The sequence below is a fragment of the Rhinichthys klamathensis genome, unplaced genomic scaffold (genome assembly GCF_029890125.1).
Source record: "Rhinichthys klamathensis goyatoka isolate OS25496 unplaced genomic scaffold, OSU_Roscu_1.1 h1tg000005l_1, whole genome shotgun sequence".
Taxonomy (NCBI): Eukaryota; Metazoa; Chordata; class Actinopteri; order Cypriniformes; family Leuciscidae; genus Rhinichthys; species Rhinichthys klamathensis.
Window position 1 is genome coordinate 4,114,680 of NW_026606558.1, and position 20,560 is coordinate 4,135,239.

At 36.9% G+C, this 20,560-nt stretch overlaps 1 protein-coding gene across 2 annotated transcripts in view; it reads right to left on the reverse strand.

The window, feature by feature from the left end:
* Nucleotides 1–10,175: 10,175 nt before the first annotated feature.
* slco3a1a (solute carrier organic anion transporter family member 3A1a) overlaps nucleotides 10,176–20,560 on the reverse strand; it is a 78,899-nt gene continuing 68,514 nt past the window's right edge. For both annotated transcript variants that reach the window (XM_056255655.1, XM_056255649.1), the window contains exons 5-10: nucleotides 19,586–19,750; nucleotides 16,834–17,032; nucleotides 15,351–15,522; nucleotides 14,500–14,672; nucleotides 13,572–13,636; nucleotides 10,176–10,826 (exon numbers count right to left, since the gene is read on the reverse strand). In XM_056255655.1, the coding sequence (XP_056111630.1) occupies nucleotides 10,450–10,826; nucleotides 13,572–13,636; nucleotides 14,500–14,672; nucleotides 15,351–15,522; nucleotides 16,834–17,032; nucleotides 19,586–19,750 (1,151 nt within the window). In that variant the 3' untranslated portion in view covers nucleotides 10,176–10,449. The remainder of the gene's footprint in view (nucleotides 10,827–13,571; nucleotides 13,637–14,499; nucleotides 14,673–15,350; nucleotides 15,523–16,833; nucleotides 17,033–19,585; nucleotides 19,751–20,560) is intronic.

Genomic DNA, 20,560 nt, shown 5'->3' on the forward strand with positions numbered 1-20,560 from the left:
TTTTACTTATGTGAAGAACATGGATGACAGTTTTCACGTCTTCCATTCTCAGGAATACACTGACACATCATTTCTAAACCTATAAATGAAGAAGCTTCTAGCACTGTGAAAGGTTTATGTTTATATCACTGTTTCCTGCCAGGTCTAACTCCCTCAATGCGTATGAAAATATGCTGCTTGTGTAGGCCAGTGTTAGTTAGTATTAGGTAATACTGATATAACAGTAAAGTGGGACACTGTGGGATGTTTATTCTATTTATGATGCATGTATGATTCAAATATGCATTCATTTATGATTCAAATATGCATCATACATCACTGTCATCCAATTTAGGGTGAACCTAATACTGTTTTTTACACATAATGATGGAAGAGTAAACTGAAAGGGTCCCACTTTACCTGTATTCAGCCTATTAACTGATAGTTGTATATGTCAGTTATCTCCAGTACCATTTTTCATCATAGATAGATAGATAGATGGATAGATAGATAGATAAAAGGAATCTTATTGGAATCATCCTGATACATGCATGTTCAGCGTGCTGCCAGAGATGACCTAGAAATGGTGATATCCATGGAGAAAAGAGTAAGGAAAGGGAAAAGGGGGTCATCTTTCTGCCATATTTTTAATTTGTCCGTACATTTGCTTCATAGGGAGTCTGTATGCTTGATGGGTTGTGAAAACCCTTTGACTAACATTTTGCTTATTATGTGTAATATATGTGTAGTGTAATATCTACTATCTGTCAGTGAAAATGCTAGTGAAGTGAAAGATTTGTATATATTTTAAGTCAAATTTCATGTAACTGTCTTAAAAGGTAACTTTCAAAATTGTTTGTAGGTCTTATTTTTTCTCTATCTCAGCAACTTGGAGCAGGCTCTTGAAGCAGTCGGAGAGTCAGCAGAGCTGCCTGCAAATAAATGAGCAACATTTCATGTCAGTGAGTCACAGCAGTTCTTGAATGCCTTGAGCCGATATATTTCATCTGCTGCAACATTAAGGTGGAAAATAATGCCCATATTCCATCAGCTCAGTGTGCCATTGCACCGGACCGAGCTTAGCTCCACAAATGCAACATGTATATCAAGTTATCCAATGGAAAATGACCATGCTCCATATCCAATCTGCTTCTTAGGATTTCATGAAGGCAAGTAATGGGTTTTTTGTAATGCTTTTAAATAATCTCCCCCTGCCTCCACACACAAACTGTTCAACGCTCCGCCACAGGGAAGGAAAATACTTTTAGATTTTTATTTATGTAAGATGGTATTTTGAAACAAAGAATAAGTTAAAAATGTTTGACACGTTTTCTTCACCTGAAAAATCTCTTTCTGCAGCGATTTGTTTAATTGCACAATATGGTGACATTAGTTAACCTGTTAGATTAGCTAACATGAACTAACACATTAAAACAATTCTGTGGAATTTATTATTATTAGTTCATGTTAATTTCAACATTTATTAATACATTACTAAAATTAAAAGTTGTATCAACATTAGGCTATGGATCTGAGCTAACATGAACTAATGTGAACAGTTGTAGTATTTTTATGGACCCTTTTCAAATTTCCTGGGATCTCAGAAGCTGAAGCGCCAGAGAAAGAGGCGTTAAACTCTTTAGAGTTTTGTGTTTGAAGCGTTTTTGCTGTAGCCATGTATTTTTCTATTGCATCGCTGTCGAGGAATAATTAGCTGGTGACGTGGATTTACTTATTGTAGAGTAAAAGAAAATTAGCATGAGCAATGTTTGAAACGGATGTCAATAGAGCATTCATAAATCAGTAAGAATTTTAGCCTGGTTAAAACCAGAGCATTCTCAGTTGTAACTGAGTTATGGTCTGGCAGAGCGTCATAGACAAATCATTTCCAGAGGGGCGTCACCAACGGACGTCGCGGATAGACCTAAACCCAATCAGAGCGATGAAGTAGATGACGTATGCAGAGCGGTGGAGAAACATCTCCGAGTGTTGTTCTTTGCTCGGTTTTTAACAAAAAGGAAACGTTCAAATCGCTTAAAACAGACGCGATAGCTGATTCGAATGAGTGATGTTCGACGGCGGCATCCATCTTTGTAATGTAGGATACAAAATCTGCTTCAAAATCCCAGCGCTGTCGTCATCGTGTAAAGCCCGCCCCGACGTTTCTGATTGGTGCCGTGATTTCGACGGATTGGAAATGGGCTTGAAGCTCTTTGCCAGACTAACTTTCAGAGCAAATCTAAATTTGCCGGAAGTTGTCTGGGGTTTCCCAGGCTAGTTAATAGTTATAATGGCCCCAAAAACACTTTTGAACAACTAAGACATGCTTAAAAATATATGAATGTCATAGCATTGCATACAGTCTGCAATTTTTTTTTTTATCTTAGACCTTTTCTCAGAAGTAGTTTTCCTGCGAAGATTAGTTCACCATAGATGTAGTTCATCAAGCATAGCTAAATTCCACAAAGCCTGCAAACTATCTTGAGTGTATCTTTTTGTTTTATTCAGTTATATTTTATTTAAAGGTTTCCTTGTCACTGTGTAATTATACATTTAAGTACTGAATAATAATAATTATCAACATAGAGTTAGGATTAAAGTTTGGTTTAGGGTTAGTTGCATGTAATTATGCATAATTTACTCTTATTACTACAGTAAATGTGTAATAACACACTGTAAAATAAAGTGTTGCCTTTTTACTCTTTATAATCCTACTTTTGTGAAATGTTTTGCATTTGTGAAAGTGTTACATTTAATGATTTTTACATACGAATGACATTTACATAAAACGAATGTCACTTGGTTTAATAATTGGGTTTATAGTCCACATTAGAAAACGATGTGCCAAGCCATAATCTAAGGTATCAGGGGCCGATTAAGAACATTTTAACTGATCTGTATCGGCTATCCTAAGCCCGATCCTTTATTTTACGTCAGCTGTCAGGCAGTTGTTATGAAGTGTGGCAGAATGCACCTTCAGTTGGGCTTGCCAACCACCATTAACCTAGCCTGGTTAAAACCAGACCATTCTCAGTTGTAACTGAGTTATGGTCTGGCAAAGCGTCATAGACAAATCATTTCCAGAGGGGCATCACCAACGGACGTCGCGGATAGACCTAAACCCATCAGAGCGATGAAGGAGATGACGTATGCAGAGCGGTGGAGAAACATCTCCGAGTGTTGTTCTTTGCTCAGTTTTTAACAAAAAGGAAACGTTCAAATCGCTTAAAACAGACGCGATAGCTGATTCGAACGAGTGATGTTCGACGGCGGCATCCATCTTTGTAATGTAGGCTACAAAATCCATAGATATCCATAATAAAGGCTAGAAGTCTCGTCCGCGCTGCTGTCCAATGGAGGTCGACGTCAGCACCATAGACAGTAAAAGGTCAGCACCTGGCGGCCATCTTGTCACAGGCAGCTCGCTCACTCGTAACATTGTGTTAATGGTGCATGTACTTTTTAAATAACCATAACTTGCTCAATTTTCTACTGATTTTCAAACGGTTTGGTTTGTTATAAACGTCAGAGATGTAGTTATGACACTGCACACTTATGAAAAATAAGTGTATAAATAAATAATCAACCAAAATTATCTAGCCACGTTAATAACGTTTGTAAGAAACCAAACCGTTTGAAAATCCATCAAGATTTCAGCAAGATAAGAGTATTTGTGTTCTCACCATACATCAGTACCACAGAGCCCGCCAGAAAGCTAGCCTGTGACAAGATGGCCGTCGGTGATGACGATAGAGACTCAGCCGTAAGACATCTAGCCTTTATTATGGATATCTATGACAAAATCTGCTTCAAAATCCCAGCGCTGTCGTCATCGTGTAAAGCCCGCCCCAACCTTTCTGATTGGTGCCTCGATTTCGACGGATTGGAAATGTGCTTGAATGAGCTCTTTGCCAGACTAACTTTCAGAGCAAATCTAAATTTGCCGGAAGTTGTCTGGGTTTTCCCAGGCTATAAGAATTGACCTTTATCCTGTGGAAATACAAACCGGAAGAACGCAGCGCTGAAAAGGGGCGGGGCTACGTGAAGAGGAGACGACAGTTATTGGCTCCAATAACAACTTTCCAAAAGAGGGAAAAAAATATCAAGAGATTGATTATGTTGGTCAGAAGAGAGAAAAGTGTCAAATTTGCCATCGTTGTATTAGAAATGTATCAGACACCCTCAGACTGCAGCGTTAATTCGTTTTTTTGTCATTTAGCCTACTGACAAGGTAACACAAGGCCTATATATCATTATAAATGTGTATTAATTTTTTTTAAATGAAAATATTAAATAATTTACTAGTTTTGCGATAAATGTGGAAATAGATAACGTTGTCAAAATGATCCAGTTCACATGTATCCGTGAAAACGACTAAAAACGCTGCCAGGCCAGTAGGCGATCACTTTGAAAAGAAACACTACGCGCCTATAGGAACATGGTTTTCACAAATTTGCGTTTTTGTAGTTTACACAGAGATGATAATGGTATTGTTTTCAAAAGCTTGCATTTTCAGGCTTCCCAAACAGCGTTGTCGCGTGAATTAATGGCCAAAACGCAAACAAAAGTTTCCGTTTTTAGTTGAACACAGTGTAACCGGCCCCTAGCTTTAACACAGATTAATAAATAACAAATTAATTTCTCATTAATGCATTATTTAACATTAATGGGACCTTATTAGCCTATATGGATGACAAACAAAGTTCGAAAGAAGGAATATTCCACAATGGTTTAATTTCCAGATTTTAGTTTTTACTTTAGCTTGTTCTTGTGTGTGTGTGTGTGTGTGTGTGTGTGTGCATTGGATCCTTCGGTCTTGATCAAGCTTCTTCTTTTTCTCCTAAACTCGTCTGTATTTGAGCTGCTCTCAACATCTGCTTTGAACCCAACATCAAAAATGCACAACACACAGAGCCGCCTGACAAACCACCCGTCCCTCTTCTCTCTCAGATATTACAAATGCCATTTGAAAAGAGTCAGACATACTTTTGATAGAAAAGTACACAGCAGAGCAGCTATCTTCAGTTTAAGACGATAAGTTGTTTGACTATTATGGACAATTTGAGCACTGGTTCTGGAGGATCATTTTCATAACCATACATTCAGCATCTTTTTTCAGTTAAAGCACTGCAGCAGAACATCGACTCTCTTTTGAATGACTTATTTACATAAAATATTCTGTGCATTTTCACACAAACACACCAGTCTCCTGAGAAATTAGGCCCTGTAATGAATCCTCAGATTCATTACGCACAGTTTAATGGGATATAGCCATAGCAGTGATGGATTGTTATGTGAAACAATGCCAAAGGAATGCAACATGCATATAAACGTAAACACACACATGCCAGACCATACAGCCTGAGTTATACTAATGAACTACATGTACTTACTTTAGGGTTAGGGATTGGTTTATGGTTAGTTGCATGTAATTCGCCTTTGGCTAAGCCACACCCTAGAATGTAGATTGACCAATCACAGCGCAGCCAAGAACGAGCTCCCACAGAGGTCCGACACTTTTTCACAGCGCTCCATTGACTTTAACACAGCCGTCTCGTATTTTTGGTCTCGGCAGGCTATTACCGTCGTAGTTTTATCAAAAATATGGTTAAACGTTGTGCCTGGGGCATTTGTAACACAGATACGCGTTTCCCAGAGAGGTTGGAGGGGGGTGTGCGTTTTTTTCCCTTCCCAAAACCGAAGTCAAATCCTGACAACTAAAAGTGTCGTCTAGCGCACACGCTGCTAATAAATACAACGTTATACTCGCGTAGTCCGTTTGCTTTGTAATAACGATTATAGAAGTGAATAGAGACCTACCCAGCTTTGCATGAACCGTGTTGCTCCTTGATATTGTTAGTCCCAGCCTCCGTCTCGATTAGTACGATATGCGGTGGTTCATTTTTTGACTGTGACCGGTATGCATTGCCTCTATTTTGGATGCCTTGTTGTTCCTTGCGTTTCACCTGTATGTCATGAACGTATGCCTTCAAACGTATATCGCAGCCCCTTTTGACTACTTCATTCGGACACTTTATTTGCTGCTTTATAAAAGTTTGATAAAATTTCAGCAGGAAGAGCTGTCACAGCATAAGCCATGTTGATACCAGAGCCCAGATGAAGTTTGTTTGTCGGACGTAGCAACAGTAACTAAGGGGGGCGGGGCCTAGCCAAAGGCGAATTATGCATAATTTATAGTTATTACTTTAGTGTAACAAGGACACTAAAATAAAGTGTTACAGAGTCAGACATTTGATATGGTAAGCAAATTAAGTAGCTCTCTGTGTTGTGTTATTATTATACATCAATTTAGCTCTCTATTCGCTGACAATAATAACCCCGATAAATAATCTTGTCATATCATCATCCCTCCTGAGTTTGGATCCTCTGAGATGTCTGAAAGTGGGAACTGAGCAACACCAAAGCCGTGTTTGAGATGTCAGTGTTGACGACAGTGAAGCATATTTTTAACAAGAGTAAGCTTTTGTAGTCTTGGCAGATGTTTTTTGTCTCCTGCAGGTGCTGATGAACAGGACATCATGCTATAAATAAATATTTAGAACATTATTCAGTGAATATTGCCTTCATTTTGTTACTTATAAGTGAATTTCGTAATAAGTAAAATAAGTAAAATGCTTTGAAAATCAGGGCTATTATCGTTAACTAAAGCTAAACCCATTAAAAAAAAAAAAAAAAATTCTTACTTGAAATCACGGTAATTCGTACGAATTTTACGAGGTGGCTAATTCGTACTAATTCATACGACCTCACTCGTACAAATTCGTACGATTTTTGCTAATTCGTACATATTTCACGAGTTACCAAATTCGTATGAATTCGTACGAATGACCTACCCGTGACCCCGCCCCTAAGCCTACCCATCACGCGGGTTTAGACAAATGTACGAATTCGTACGAGTGAGGTCGTATGAATTAGCCACCTTTTAATCACTAGTACGGATTCGTTCGAATTGGTCGTGAGATAGCGTTGGAAATAAAATAAACATTAATAATAAAAAACTCAGCTAGTTGCCAAGGCATAATTTCACATTCCCGTTTAGTTGACGCAGTAAAATAACTAAAACTAAATAAACTAAAACTAAACATTATTAAAATAATAAATAATCCTATATATATATATACACACACATATTAACAAAACACAAAAATATATAGATAATATAATATAGAAAATATATATTTCAAAAAGATGACAAAAACTTTAACTAAAATGAACATGAAAACAGAAAATATAAAAATGAACATTTGATTAAAAAACATTAACAAAAACTATAGTAGTACCTATATAAATTATACTAAAAAAGCACTGCTGCATATCATTTTCAGCATTTGAGTCCCTCTATTAGTTAATGGGTCTCTTTCCCTCAAGTCTCAAATCGTACTCTCCTTCCACTGATTCTTCGTTTATCTGTCAAGCCTGCAAAAGGGAATCTAAGCCATGCACATCAAATAAAGACTTTAATCTTCTTATACACCAGGGTAGATTAACACAGTATATGTGTCACCTCACTTAAAGAGACACTGTTAAAAGCTGATGGAAGATAAATACTCATAAATCAGACATGGATTTCAGTTCGAATGCTCAGTATAAATCTCTACGGTGATTCCATAGAGCCTGACATTTGGTGTCCATTCATTTATTTAGTTATCAGGTTTATATATGACCTTTTGTTGTAAAGAGCATCTGTTTCTATGACAGGTATCAAAAGAAAGCCTTTTTACCAATATTGCTTCTGCTGTTGGAGATGGGCCACTGAGTTTCATTTCAAAAGTCCATGGTGAATATTGTGCTTTTCACTTTCATATGCACAATAAATCAAGCGGTTTCTTTTTTTCAGGACCAGCTTAAGGTTGTACGGAAAAAAACGTGTCCTTAAAAACACCCAGGTGGAAATGCTAATAGAAGAAGCAGAAAAACAGAAATGCAAAAAAAGCCATTCTGAATCTCTTCACACGAGCAGTCAAATGGCTTGTAGTCATCTTCTCTTCATTTTGACCTAGATTTTATAAATAACCAAATTGGGTCCATTTACATCTAGTATAATACATCCTCTTATTATTATTGGTGATGTTCAGTAATTCAGAGAAAAAAATCCTAGTGCATATTAATATAATTTTTTTATATCAGAGTAAATTCCGCACATTTAATATGTTACTATAATAAAAAAATTGGGCTGTAGTAGTTTGCTTTTTGCTACCTGTGTAAAAAGAGCATAATTTATTACCCTTAAGTAATATTTTAAAAACTAATCTTACACAGAAGGGCATCTATCAAGTCTAAAAAAATGTTTTATTTGTTTCAAAAAGAACCATAGAGATTTGATTTGTATTAGCCTATATTAGTTATGAATTTTTTATTCATTATTATTATTATTTATTTTTCCTACAAGCATATTATGTTAATTTGTAAATGTGTACATTATCCTAAAGTTTATACCTATTTGGTTTATTTATTTATTATTACATTAATATTTGTATGTATGGTTCATTATTTCAGTGGAAAGGGTTATTGTCGGCAAAAAAGTCATACCTTTATTTGTATGAAGCTTTTTTGTTATTATTAAAAAAAAACCAGACAAATCTGAGATTTTCTGAAAAATAATTTATTTGCAGAATAAAATAAAAGTTATTTTGGCATAAAAAAATTATATGAAAAGTACACTGCTTTTGTTGTTGTTCCACTGTGTCTTTTGTATACAGCACTATCTCTAAACTGCTGAAGAAACAGCATGCGCACAGTGCCATGTCTTATTGCAGTGAAGTGGGGAAAAAAATCGTTTAATCTCATCCCAAAGCTAAAACACACTTTACATGTAATATTATAAGTGTATAAAATGTCATTCTTCATCCAACTCATAAATACCAAGGCCCAGCCTGAATGTTATTTGCCTTACAGTGAGATCAGAGCAAAACTTGAATGACATTGGTCTTCTGCCATTTAATAAAATGGTCTTTTCCCCAAAACATCTCTCTGATGTCAGTCATGCTGTCACAATATTCCTCTTCCTCTAGTCACGAACATGCCATTATTGTCATCTGAATAAAGAGGCATTCTTATATTCATTAATAAAACTATGCATAAACAGTCTCATTCTCTATAGTTGTCTTCATAATCCAAAACAAAATCTAATGACAAACATCTTACAAAGAAAAAACATATATTCATAATAGCCAAACAACTTTTTTCAAATACGCTCTCCCACTATTGCACAAATGTATAAAGATGCCAATAATGTACAGTATCAATAACCTTTACAAATTAAGACATTTTAGGCCTTAAAGGGGCTATATGTAGAATTCAGAAACCCTTATTAGCGACATCAGTGGCCGTTAAGTGAACTGCAGCCAGCAACTTATTGCTCTTGCAAGAGACTGAACGTGATTCCATTTAGAGACGTTTAGATTAATTTGTAAATATGTGCTGCGCGCTTTCCTCTCAATAACAAAATAAACACACAACTAAAATGGCCGCAGTTAAGAAAGTATCTGACCATAACGACGTGGATAGTTTGATTATAAAGTATATTTAAGACTATAGACTATATAGATCTGGATATGCGAGACTATATAGTTTGAATTAATACCTTTTATTTGCATGACACATTGACATTACAGTACAGAATAGCTCTTTCGTATTATTGTATAAACATTCATTTCATGTGTCATTAAACGGAACAGAGATTCTCGGGAGTGCGCGTAACCGTCACATCCTTTAGATTTTCCCGGTAAAACCGGTCCGAGTCCACATGAAAATCAGTCTACAGGCTTTCATAGGCAACCTAGATGTCTCGCTTTTTAAGTTTGATTACAAGCTGTTCACACATTGCCAATAAAAAGCGATTAATACGTGAGAATTCGTACACGTAGCCCCTTTAATAAACAATATAAATTAACAGCAGAGAGCAAATGCTGCAAAAAGCACTTGGAAAGAAAAACATCTCTCAAACACCCTTTTGAACGCTTTAAGAAATAATTGATATAGTTTTCATATAGAAAATCTCTGTATGTAGGCTATACAATAGAATGATCCTGTATATTAGAATTGACAATTGTGATGTATTAAATACCAGATTGGATAGAGCCCAAGAACATAATCAACTAGCCTGATGATGGATAACAATTTAAAATGGTTCATTTTAGTTAGCTTTTTACTTCATTTGTGAAGTATGCATTTGTGTATGATCATGTCTGCAAATTGAACAAACCAGCTACCAGTCAATGAAACAGTGAGGCAACCAAGTAGACGCCTTCAACTAACTACTACAACATTTTACTGGCACTGGAGAAACAGTACTTCTAAAAACAAGATGGACCCAGTAGAAGAGTTTGAATGAGTTTACAATAAAGTGCAACAACAGTCCTGCACATCCTGGAACAAGAGCTAAACTCAAAGGACGATCATTGATTAGAATGATGCTTGAATCAGCATGTGTGTGTGTGTGTGAACCCTCTATAAAACGGACTCCATGTTTTCACACCACTCATGATCCTCCAGGTTATATATAAATTTAGTCCTGTTGACTTGGCTTTGACTGCTGTCCTTACCGAGACTGTCCAGGTTCATGCTGGACGAGATCATTTCTGTGGGCGTGACATATCCCTCGTGGTTTTTAATGTATTTCTTGTAGTTTCTGCGCAAGCATTGCCAGGTGGTTGTGTAGAGGAGGAATGCCACAATTTTGAGAACGATGGCCATGCCGACGTACAGGTGGCGGTAGGTCACGTTGTCGTACAGCAGACAGGCACCTCTCTCCCCGCACTCGGTGCTCCAGAAAAGGCATGTCGAGTCAATCCCCGCACCAAATATCAAAGGAGGGGGAATGAACCCTGCAAGATGGATTGAGTTGCTGTGATAATGCGTAATTGATTTTGAAGACAAAATAACATTTCATTATAACATTTTAACTTCACTTAGGGTGTTGTTCACACTTGGCAGGTTTGGTTGGATTAAAACAAACCCTGGTGCGATTGCTCTGTTAAAGGTGAACTAAGTAACTTTTTTAGCTTAACCGAACAGCTTTGGAGTCATTGTAATGTTTATATTACTGATTTCGTGTTGAATGGTGGTCGTCTCGCACCCCCCTGGTCTGACAGATCTGATAAAATTCTGATAAAATGAGCATCAAACAGAAATAACCCGGCGCCGTATACATGTGGTGTTCGAGGTGCACATACAATACAGACTGCCGACAGTTAAACAAGGCGCGTGCGCAGCTCTTAAAGGGGCCATACCTTATTTCCATTCGTTACAGCGTCCATCCTACTGAACAGGTACCGGTGTACAGGGGGAGGGGATCAGGCCATGAGTGCAGAGAGCCATCTCTGCGTGAGTGCTATTCACGACAGTACAAGTGCTCCACAGCGACTCTAGGGGTCGCTGTTTGACAAAAACGGAATTCCTACTTAGTGCTGCTTTAATGTGGCTCATTTAAATAAGTGTGAACGCCATCCGAAGCCTGGCGTGCATCAAACAAACGGACCGAGACCCACCTTTTCAGAGCTTCTAAACAAACTCTTGATGCGGTTTGGCTGAGATATGAAAGCAACATGGACAAAAGGCATCTAAACAAACCAAAAACAGGATGTGATGTCACAAGATGTGACCCTTAAAAGGACAGAATCAGGGTTCCCACTCTTTTTCAGCAATCATTTTCCAGGTCTTCAGGACATCATTGTACTATAACGGGAAAAAAAGACAAGGATCACGCCCTAAAGTAATATATTGCTCTCTAAATCTTTAAAAGGCGTACAGTTTATTGCCATGACTTAACTATAAAATCACTTTTTAATATGAGCTCTTAATCATACATTATGACTATGGAAGCTAGGGCTGTGCGATTTGGGGAAAATATCTAATTGCGATTTTTCTGACAGATATTGCGATTTGATTTGCGATAAAATTTTGTAAAGTCAAGCTTCAGCTCAATATTCTCAATAGCCTGCAGCACACACTCTAAATTAAAGTAGTACAACCTTTAACTGTAGACCCCTCCACTACCTTGTAGTCTAGCAGATGCAGAGTGCCTTTCTATTAGTGTTAGTGTCATGCATTTTGTAAGCAATTTTTTTATTTATTTAGTCTTAGTCCTATGTCCAATGTACGTTTTAGTTTTTATCCGGCGTTTTAGGATCCCAAAACTCCGGATCTGTTTGTATCGAAACGCTGATAAGATACAAAGTTTTTATGTATACAGCTAAACGTGTCTTCGTGTGGACGAGCATTTACACTTAATGCACACATCTATTTTGACATCAGAATTTTTTGTCCCATCCAATGCTGGTTATCACCATGTCAATCAATAAAATTTTGAATTCAATCCCGCATTTAAATAAGTTAGTCGTCGTTCCCAAAACTTTGCAGTGTGTATATACATAGCAGCATGAAAAATAAAACTTTTTTCAAACTGCGAATGGGTTATATACAGATAGCAAACAAAGAGCATTCCTTTTTTAATCACTACAGCTGTCAATCACTTCAGCGCTACCTCACAGAGTTCAGCACTGTTGTGAAAACTCCTGTTATAATCAATGAAGCTGGATACAGTGCACAATTAATATCTTATTGACTTTATAATCACTTCAAAATTATTAGTTAGCAAGATACTGAATTAGGTAGCTGCTTACCATTTAACATTCGCTGCATACATTTGAGCAGTTAATAGCATTAGCTAACTGCTGCAAGTGGCAACACAAGACTAAACATCATCATTTAAAATACTATTCTCACATGTCAAAACTCACCATTCCAGAACATTGTACTTTCAACAACTAACGGTAATTGTTTTTGGCCAGTGAAAAACTCTTTGTTCTCGCCTAAATAAAAAACGAATAACTTTAAAAAAAATAATTTTCCAGGACAACAACAAGATTTTCCAGGACATTTTACACTTTCTCTAATTTTCCATATGTTTTCCATGACTGGAAAGTTTGTCATCAATTATCCAGGTTTTCAAGGTTTTCCAGGACGAGTGGGAACCCTGAGAATGCTCAAGGATGGCTGTTTCTTCTCATCATGTTGCCCAATGCAGTTTGGCACAACTACCGTCTCCTTGCAGAAGATCTTCGCTTGTGTGTGCAATGGAGGAATGCTGGTGCTTTTTTACTTCTTAACAAGCTCTTTAACCATAAAATGACCACGTTTAGCACAAAGCATTGTTGAAGCATTGTTTTCTTTTTTAGTCTGGACCAAAAGAACTGAACAGGTGTGAACACACCCTTCTTTGATTACTGTTTTATAACTCGCACCCATAAAACGTATTGGGAGTTGAGCGCGCCTGTTTTCAACACACCCTTCTACACATATTTTGCAATATCATGTATATGTTAAAGGAATGAACAAAGTCTCAATTTTCTAAATAATAGAGCAATTTGAGAACTTTTACTGATAAAAAACGATTGTTTTTTTAACAGAAGTGGCAAATAATCTTGTCCACAACGTTTGGATAGCAAGGAAATTGAGTCTTCAATATGCTTCTTTTAGCCTACTTTCAATTTCAGTGAGGCAAACAGATTCCCCTGCTGAATATACAGTTTCAGTTGTAAATGTGATTGTGCTGTGCTGTGATATCTCACCTAACAGTCGCAGTAACAGAAAAAGAACTCCAAGGGCATATGACTTCAGCTCTGGGCTCACAGTTCTAAAACAGCAAGAGATAACAAATAAAACATTTGTCTTGAGCATCAAACCATTTCTGAAGGATCATGTGACACTGATGACTGGAGTAATGATGCTGAAAATTCAGCTTTGCATCACAGGAATAAATTACATTTTAAAATATAAACAGTTATTTTAAAAAGTAATAATATTTCACAATATTATTGATTTACTGTATTTTTGCTCAAATAAATGCATAAGAGCCTTTCAAAAACATTACAAATCTTGCCAATCCCAGACTTTTGAATGGTATTGTGAAAAAGATAGTCAGACAGAGAGACAGACAGATAGATAGATAGACAGATACAGATACAAAGACAGATAGATAGATACATAGATAGATATGCCCTATATACACACACACACACACACACATTATAAAAAAATATAATCTTCCTGCAAATACTTTGCAATGAAAAACTGTATTAGAAAAATGAATTGTATTTAAAATGAAATACAAATAATAATAAAAGTAAGTAATAATTTTTTGCAATAAAAAAAAGAAGCATTTTCACAGAATTTTGTAGCCCAATGTATGTGTATGTGCAGGGCCACCATGATTTTGCCAAGTAAGACATGTTCCTGGAACAACATGTTTTGTTGATAACAAAATTATTGTCCAAAAATGTTGTCCTAACCCCATCCCTACCCCTAAACCTAACCCTACCCATAACTTATCTTATGGATAACACTGATGTAGAAGCACCGAACCCTGGTTGTAAGCCTAAACTTGACATAAACTGTAAACTTCTCCCTCAAATCTGATTGGTTGACTGAAACGTAGATGTTGATCCAGGAACATGTTGTACTTGGTGCGATCACAGACAGATGGATGGACAGAGTCACCTGATGAGGATGATGACGGAGGGTGTCTGGGCCATTGCTCCGATCATACTGCAGGCACAGATCACACACAGGAACGTGAGGAAGGCTTCCTGGCAGCCGGGGCGCGGGCATTTCCCTGGCACAGCCGTGGCAAAGTCATTGTATTCGGAGATGCACGAGCATCTCGTCAGGTTCTGCCAGTGTAAAAACACATGATCATGTTCAATACAAAGCCAGCAAATACTTGTGTGTTCATATTTGAATCATAAAATAAAAAAGTAATTATGCTAATAATGTAACCTTCTGATTTGTGCGAATATGATAGTATAATAACAATCTATATTAAAACGTTCTACACTGTATATGACACCATTCAACATCGAAATTCAAATGAGGGTTTATTTAAAAATAATAATAAAAAAAGAATGTAAATATTAAATGGACTGGTATAAAATAAACGAGTTAGCCGTCTAAACGTACTAAAGTCACTTTTATCTAAAGAGAACTGATGCACCCACGACCCCCGGGACGAACAGGCTCATTAAACCCACCGGACGACGGTATATATTAATGTCGTGAGCCAGTGTTCAATTACGAAAGTAGTTGTGTGACTGTTGTCTTGGAATCATCTATTCCAGTATGAACCATTCTCTTTGTATGATAATGAGTGCAGTGGCCATTAAGAAGCCTGACTGTGTCCTCTTCAACATACTGTATATCTGATGAGCGATGTGGGCTTCAGTTCTAATGACCCACGCTGGACATGTGCTGTCCAGGAAATGAGCGGAGAGCGAGAAAAGCTGCCACACAGAGAGTATGTGTCAGCGAATAGGAAAGAAAGAGAGAGAGTAGAAAATGAGATGGGTAATGACCTGAAAGCGAGGAGGTGGCGGTAGTCCGGTACCGATGGCTCTGGTGCAGCCAGCGAAACAGGAGGACAAGTAGGTCACACCATTGGAGCCACAAACGGGGCTGACGGATGAAGTGTAGCAGTTGCAATGACTCATGCAGGGGGCTTCCGGCTTCTGGCCTACTTGCAGTGTCCTATATACACACAAACACACATTCACCTGTTTGAATCGAGTTACTTTCTATATATTTACTGTCACTGAGTTCATCTATGCACTGACTAAGCTTCAGGATTTACACCCCTGTTTGTTTAACATACAGCCCAGATTGAATTGTTTGACTTTTCATTGTAGTTTCTTCTCATTTTGAGGGAAAGGCCATTAAAGTGTGATATTATACACATTTGAATAAATACGAAACGAGCCTGTGTTTTGAATCTGAACACATTAGAGCAGCACTGATATCTCGTTCGTGAACAAACGGAATGAATGAAACATCTGCTGACCGGCCGATCAAGAGGAGGCATGTAGTTCATACAGTTCGTCAGTCTTATACAGAAAAGAATGTTAAAAATGTGTAAAAATGACTGATGACTATAGGGTGTGATTGAAGCTCTTAATTTAATTTAAGTCATGCAAATCTAGGATTCAAAAATTAAAATTCACTAAAAACTGTTTTCACAAAAATGGTTCTGCTTCTGCTAATAACTTAGATTAGAAAAACAAACATGCAAATATCCGGCTAATGATAAAAAACAACAACTACAATCTATTACATTAGTAAATATATAAAAAAAATAGGGGGTCAAATGGACAACTTTTCTGCTAAAATTTGAAAATCTGTATAAGACAGACAGACAGATAGATAGATAGATAGATAGATAGATAGATAGATAGATAGACAGACAGACAGATGAATAGAATAGTAATTATAATAATAATAATACAAATAAATAATACAAAATTGTATTAAAGTATATAATAATAATAATAGGGAAAACTTTTATGGCTAATAATTTGCAGTGAAAATGTTTATTAAAAATGTAAAAAATATATATATTTGTATTAAAATTAAATTACACAAATAATAATAAAAAGTAAAAAAAAAATTCTGATATTTTATTTAATTAAAAAATATACTTTTTTTTCTAGAGGATCATTAAAAACATTACAGTCAGTGAGATGAACCAAAATCCACACCATTATTGTGAGTGACGGGTGTATGAACTAAGTAAATCTGTGGAGTTCACTAAGCACAGGTTCCATGTGGGCCTGGTAAAAAAAATCGTGATGTATTACTTATCCGTTCTCTCCTGTTCCCTTGAAATACTCAAAAGTAGTGAATTCTATAAAATGCAATCCTAGTGACCATACATACATACATACTACACATAAATAGAGGTTTCAGCATGCAGACATGTCATCCTCTACCCTCTCTGCAAAGACTGAATAAATGGCAGAAAAATAACAAGGCTGTGAGGAGAAAAAAGCAGCTGAGCGCCCGTACTCGTTGCCATAGGCGACGGTCACCCCAGCGACAGGTCCTGTGTCACAGCCCAAGAAGAGGAAGGACACGTAACACGCAGTGGAGATCAGATTGACCAGCATGGCCATTCGTATGGCTCCCAGAGCAGACAGGTTCAGCTTCTTCACCAGCAAACCTCCTAAGAATATGCCCAGACAGGCACACGGGATGGCTGTCATCCCTGTTTATGAAGAGAGAATAATGTGTTAGATACAAATAAAGCTTTGCTGTCAATACCCTTTATCTTTGTGCTTTTATCTTGTATTGCGGAACTTCTGATGTTGATAAAGCACTTTTGTTGTATAATTCCTCATTTGTAAGTCACTTTGGATGAAAGCTTTTGCTAAATAAATAAATGCATATGCTATAATTATAAACTGTAATTTGCATAATTTCAGGTTTACTCTCTGTATGTGGCAAAGCTAAATGTGTCAAGATGGAAGAGGAAGTTCCAAAAGTCTGAGATTCAAAATCTGGGATTCAAAATCAACTTTGCAAAAAATTGACGTCGCAAAAATTGTTCTGCTAATAATTTGAAATAAAACTATTAAATTAGATGAATGAAATAATGAAATACATTTTATTAAATAAATAAATAGAAACAAAATTCTACTAAATATTTGGGAAAAAAGATATTAAATAACTTAATAATAGGACGGGCAAATCGATTAATCGTAATTAATCGCATATAACATGAAAGTTTGTAAATATAATATATGTGTGTATGTATATGTATATATATATATATATATATATATACATACACAGTTGTGGTCAGAATTAATGGCACCCCTGGTAAATATGATAAAATTGTCTGGAAAAAATAAATCTGCATTGTTTATCCTTTTGATCTTTCTTTCAAAAAATGTCCTTTCATTGAAGTTAAAGAATTAAAAATGGGGGGGGGGGGGGATCACATTATGAAATAAATGTTTTTCTCCAAAACACGTTGGCCACAATTATTGGCACCCTTTTATTAAATACTTTTTGCAACCTCCTTTTCCTAAGATAACAGCTCTGAGTCTTCTCCTATAATGCCTGATGAGTTTAGAGAACACCTGACAAGAGATCAGAGACCATTCCTCCATACAGAACATCTCCAGATCCTTCAGATTCCCAGATACATATTGGTGCTTCTTCTCTTGAGTTCAGCCCACTCATCTTCTATAGAGTTCAGGTGAGGGGATTGGAGGGACGGTCATGGCAGAAGCTTCATTTTGTGCTTTGTTACACATTTTTGTGTTGATTTTGATGTTTGTTTTGGATCGTTGTCCTGATGGAAGATCCAACCACGGCCCATTAGAAGATTTCTAGCAGAAGCCGTCAGGTTTTGATTTTTTATCTGTTGACATTTGATAGAATCCACGATGCCATGTCTCTAAACAAGAAGTCCAGGACCTCCAGCAGAAAAATATGCCCACAACATTAACGATCCAACGATTTATTAAATTGTACACATGGGGTACTTTTTATCCTTGTGTGCACCAAACTATCTAGTGTGTTTGCTGGCAAAAAGCTATTTTTTTAGTTTCATTTGACCATAAAACCCTGTGCCGTTTGAAGATCCAGCCGTGTCTGACAACTGAATATGCTGGAGTTTGTTTTTGGATGAGCGAGGAGGATTTTTCTTGAAACCCTCCCAAACAACATGTGGTGATGATTTTTTTTTTAACCCTTACCCCAAGACTCAACTAATCCCTGCAATTGTCCATCTGTGATCCTTGAATAGTCTTTGGCCACTCAAACTTTCCTCCTCAAACTCTATCCTGTTCCTGGCAGATTCGTAACCTCTTTAGTTGATTGGAACTTTTTAATTATTGCCGTGATGGTAAAAATGGGGATTTTCAACTCTTTAGCTATTTTAAGGGAATTTGGCCTTTGTGTTTCCTCATATTTAAACTCCTGTGAAACAAGAAGTCATAGCTAGACAATTTCATGTTCCTAGTCACCCTGGTGTGTTAAAAAAAGGCAAATATTAATGGGAATATACATCAGAGATATTTTACTCGTAACAAATTCCAGGGGTGCCAATAATTGTGGCCAACGTGTTTGGGAGAAAAACATTTATTTCATAATGTGATTCCCCCCCCCCCGCCTATTCTTTTACTTCAAAGAAAGGTTAGATTTTTGCAAATTTGAAAATGAAATTTCAAAAGGATAAACAATGCAGATTTATTTTTTACAGCCATTTTTGATAATATTTACCAGGGGTGCCATTAATTCTGACCACAACTGTATACACACACACACGCACATATATATTTACAAACTTTCATGTTAGATGCGATTAATCGATTTGACAGCACTAGTAAATAATAATAATAAAAATAGGGGAAAACTGATTTTTTTTCTGTTAACAATTTGCAAAATAGTACTTTCACAGAATTTTGTAGCCCAATGTATGTGTATGTGCAGGGCCACCATGATTTTGCCAAGTAAGACATGTTCCTGGATCAACAGGTTTTGTTGATAACAAATGTCCTGTCCAAAAATGTTGTCCTAACCCCATCCCTACCCTTAAACCTAACCCTACCCATAACTTATCTTATGAATAACACTGATGCAGAAGCACCGAACCCTGGTTGTAAGCCTAAACTTGACATAAACTGTAAACATGTCCCTCAAATCTGATTGGTTGACTGAAACGTTGTTCCAGGATCAACAAAGATGTTGATCCAGGAACATGTTGTCCTTGGTGAAATCTCTGGGCACCCAGTATGTGTTTTATACACACCCAACAGCTGGTTAGCAGAGGAGGTGGTGAGGTTGAACTGCTGCTCCAAATATTTGCCCAGGAAGGCAGCAAAGCCAGCGACAACAGCAATCTCCATACAGGCAGCCAAGACAATACATGTGAACACTGGGTTTGACAGGAGGTGCTTGGTCACCTTGGGAATAACTGGAGTGAAAAAGGAAAAATGAGAAATGATGAGGGTGGAAGAGAGACAGAGAGAGTTCTATAAGTGAGTCCAAAATACAGAGTAATGACAGACTAGTCTAGACTAAAACATTCACTAAACGTTAAGATTGACGTTAGTTGGACTTGAATGAAGAAACTGCAGATTTATGATGCAATCAACAGACATTCACCCTCTAATTTCCTGCTCCGTGTCTAAAGTGCTGCAGAGTTGTGGCTACATTCTGAGGAGCCGTCATTTTGATGGATTTATTCGACAGATGTGTCTGAAACATCATGACTGAGACTGCATTCGTACCAGATGGCGAAACTTTGAAAAATGCATTAACCATGTTGGACAAAACAGCTGCCTACATTATTGCTGCACTGTCTTGAAAGTATGCCTTTAGCTTGTGCTGCCATGGCTACTGTGCTAGTAATGCATCATGTTAGCTAGTATGTAATCAGATCTTACATGATTGATGGCTGCTGTTGTACGAAATGAGAGCCTTACAAGTATAGAACAAAACCAGCATAACAATTACTCTATTTACAGACAAACAGACGAGACACAGGAACAGCAGTATGGACCCAGAGAGTGACAGTTAGCATGTAAAAGGTCTTTCAGGCTGAAAGCTTTTGAACAAAAACTATAAAAGTTGATCAATTATACTAAAATAACACTGACGCTGATTCTGGGGGGAAATCTGGAATTTTAATAAATCTTAATTCATGTTCCTATTCTTATTGCACATGCTTAATCCATGCAGGTTACTCCAAAGAAAATGTTTTTCTTCATAATCTTTTATCAAA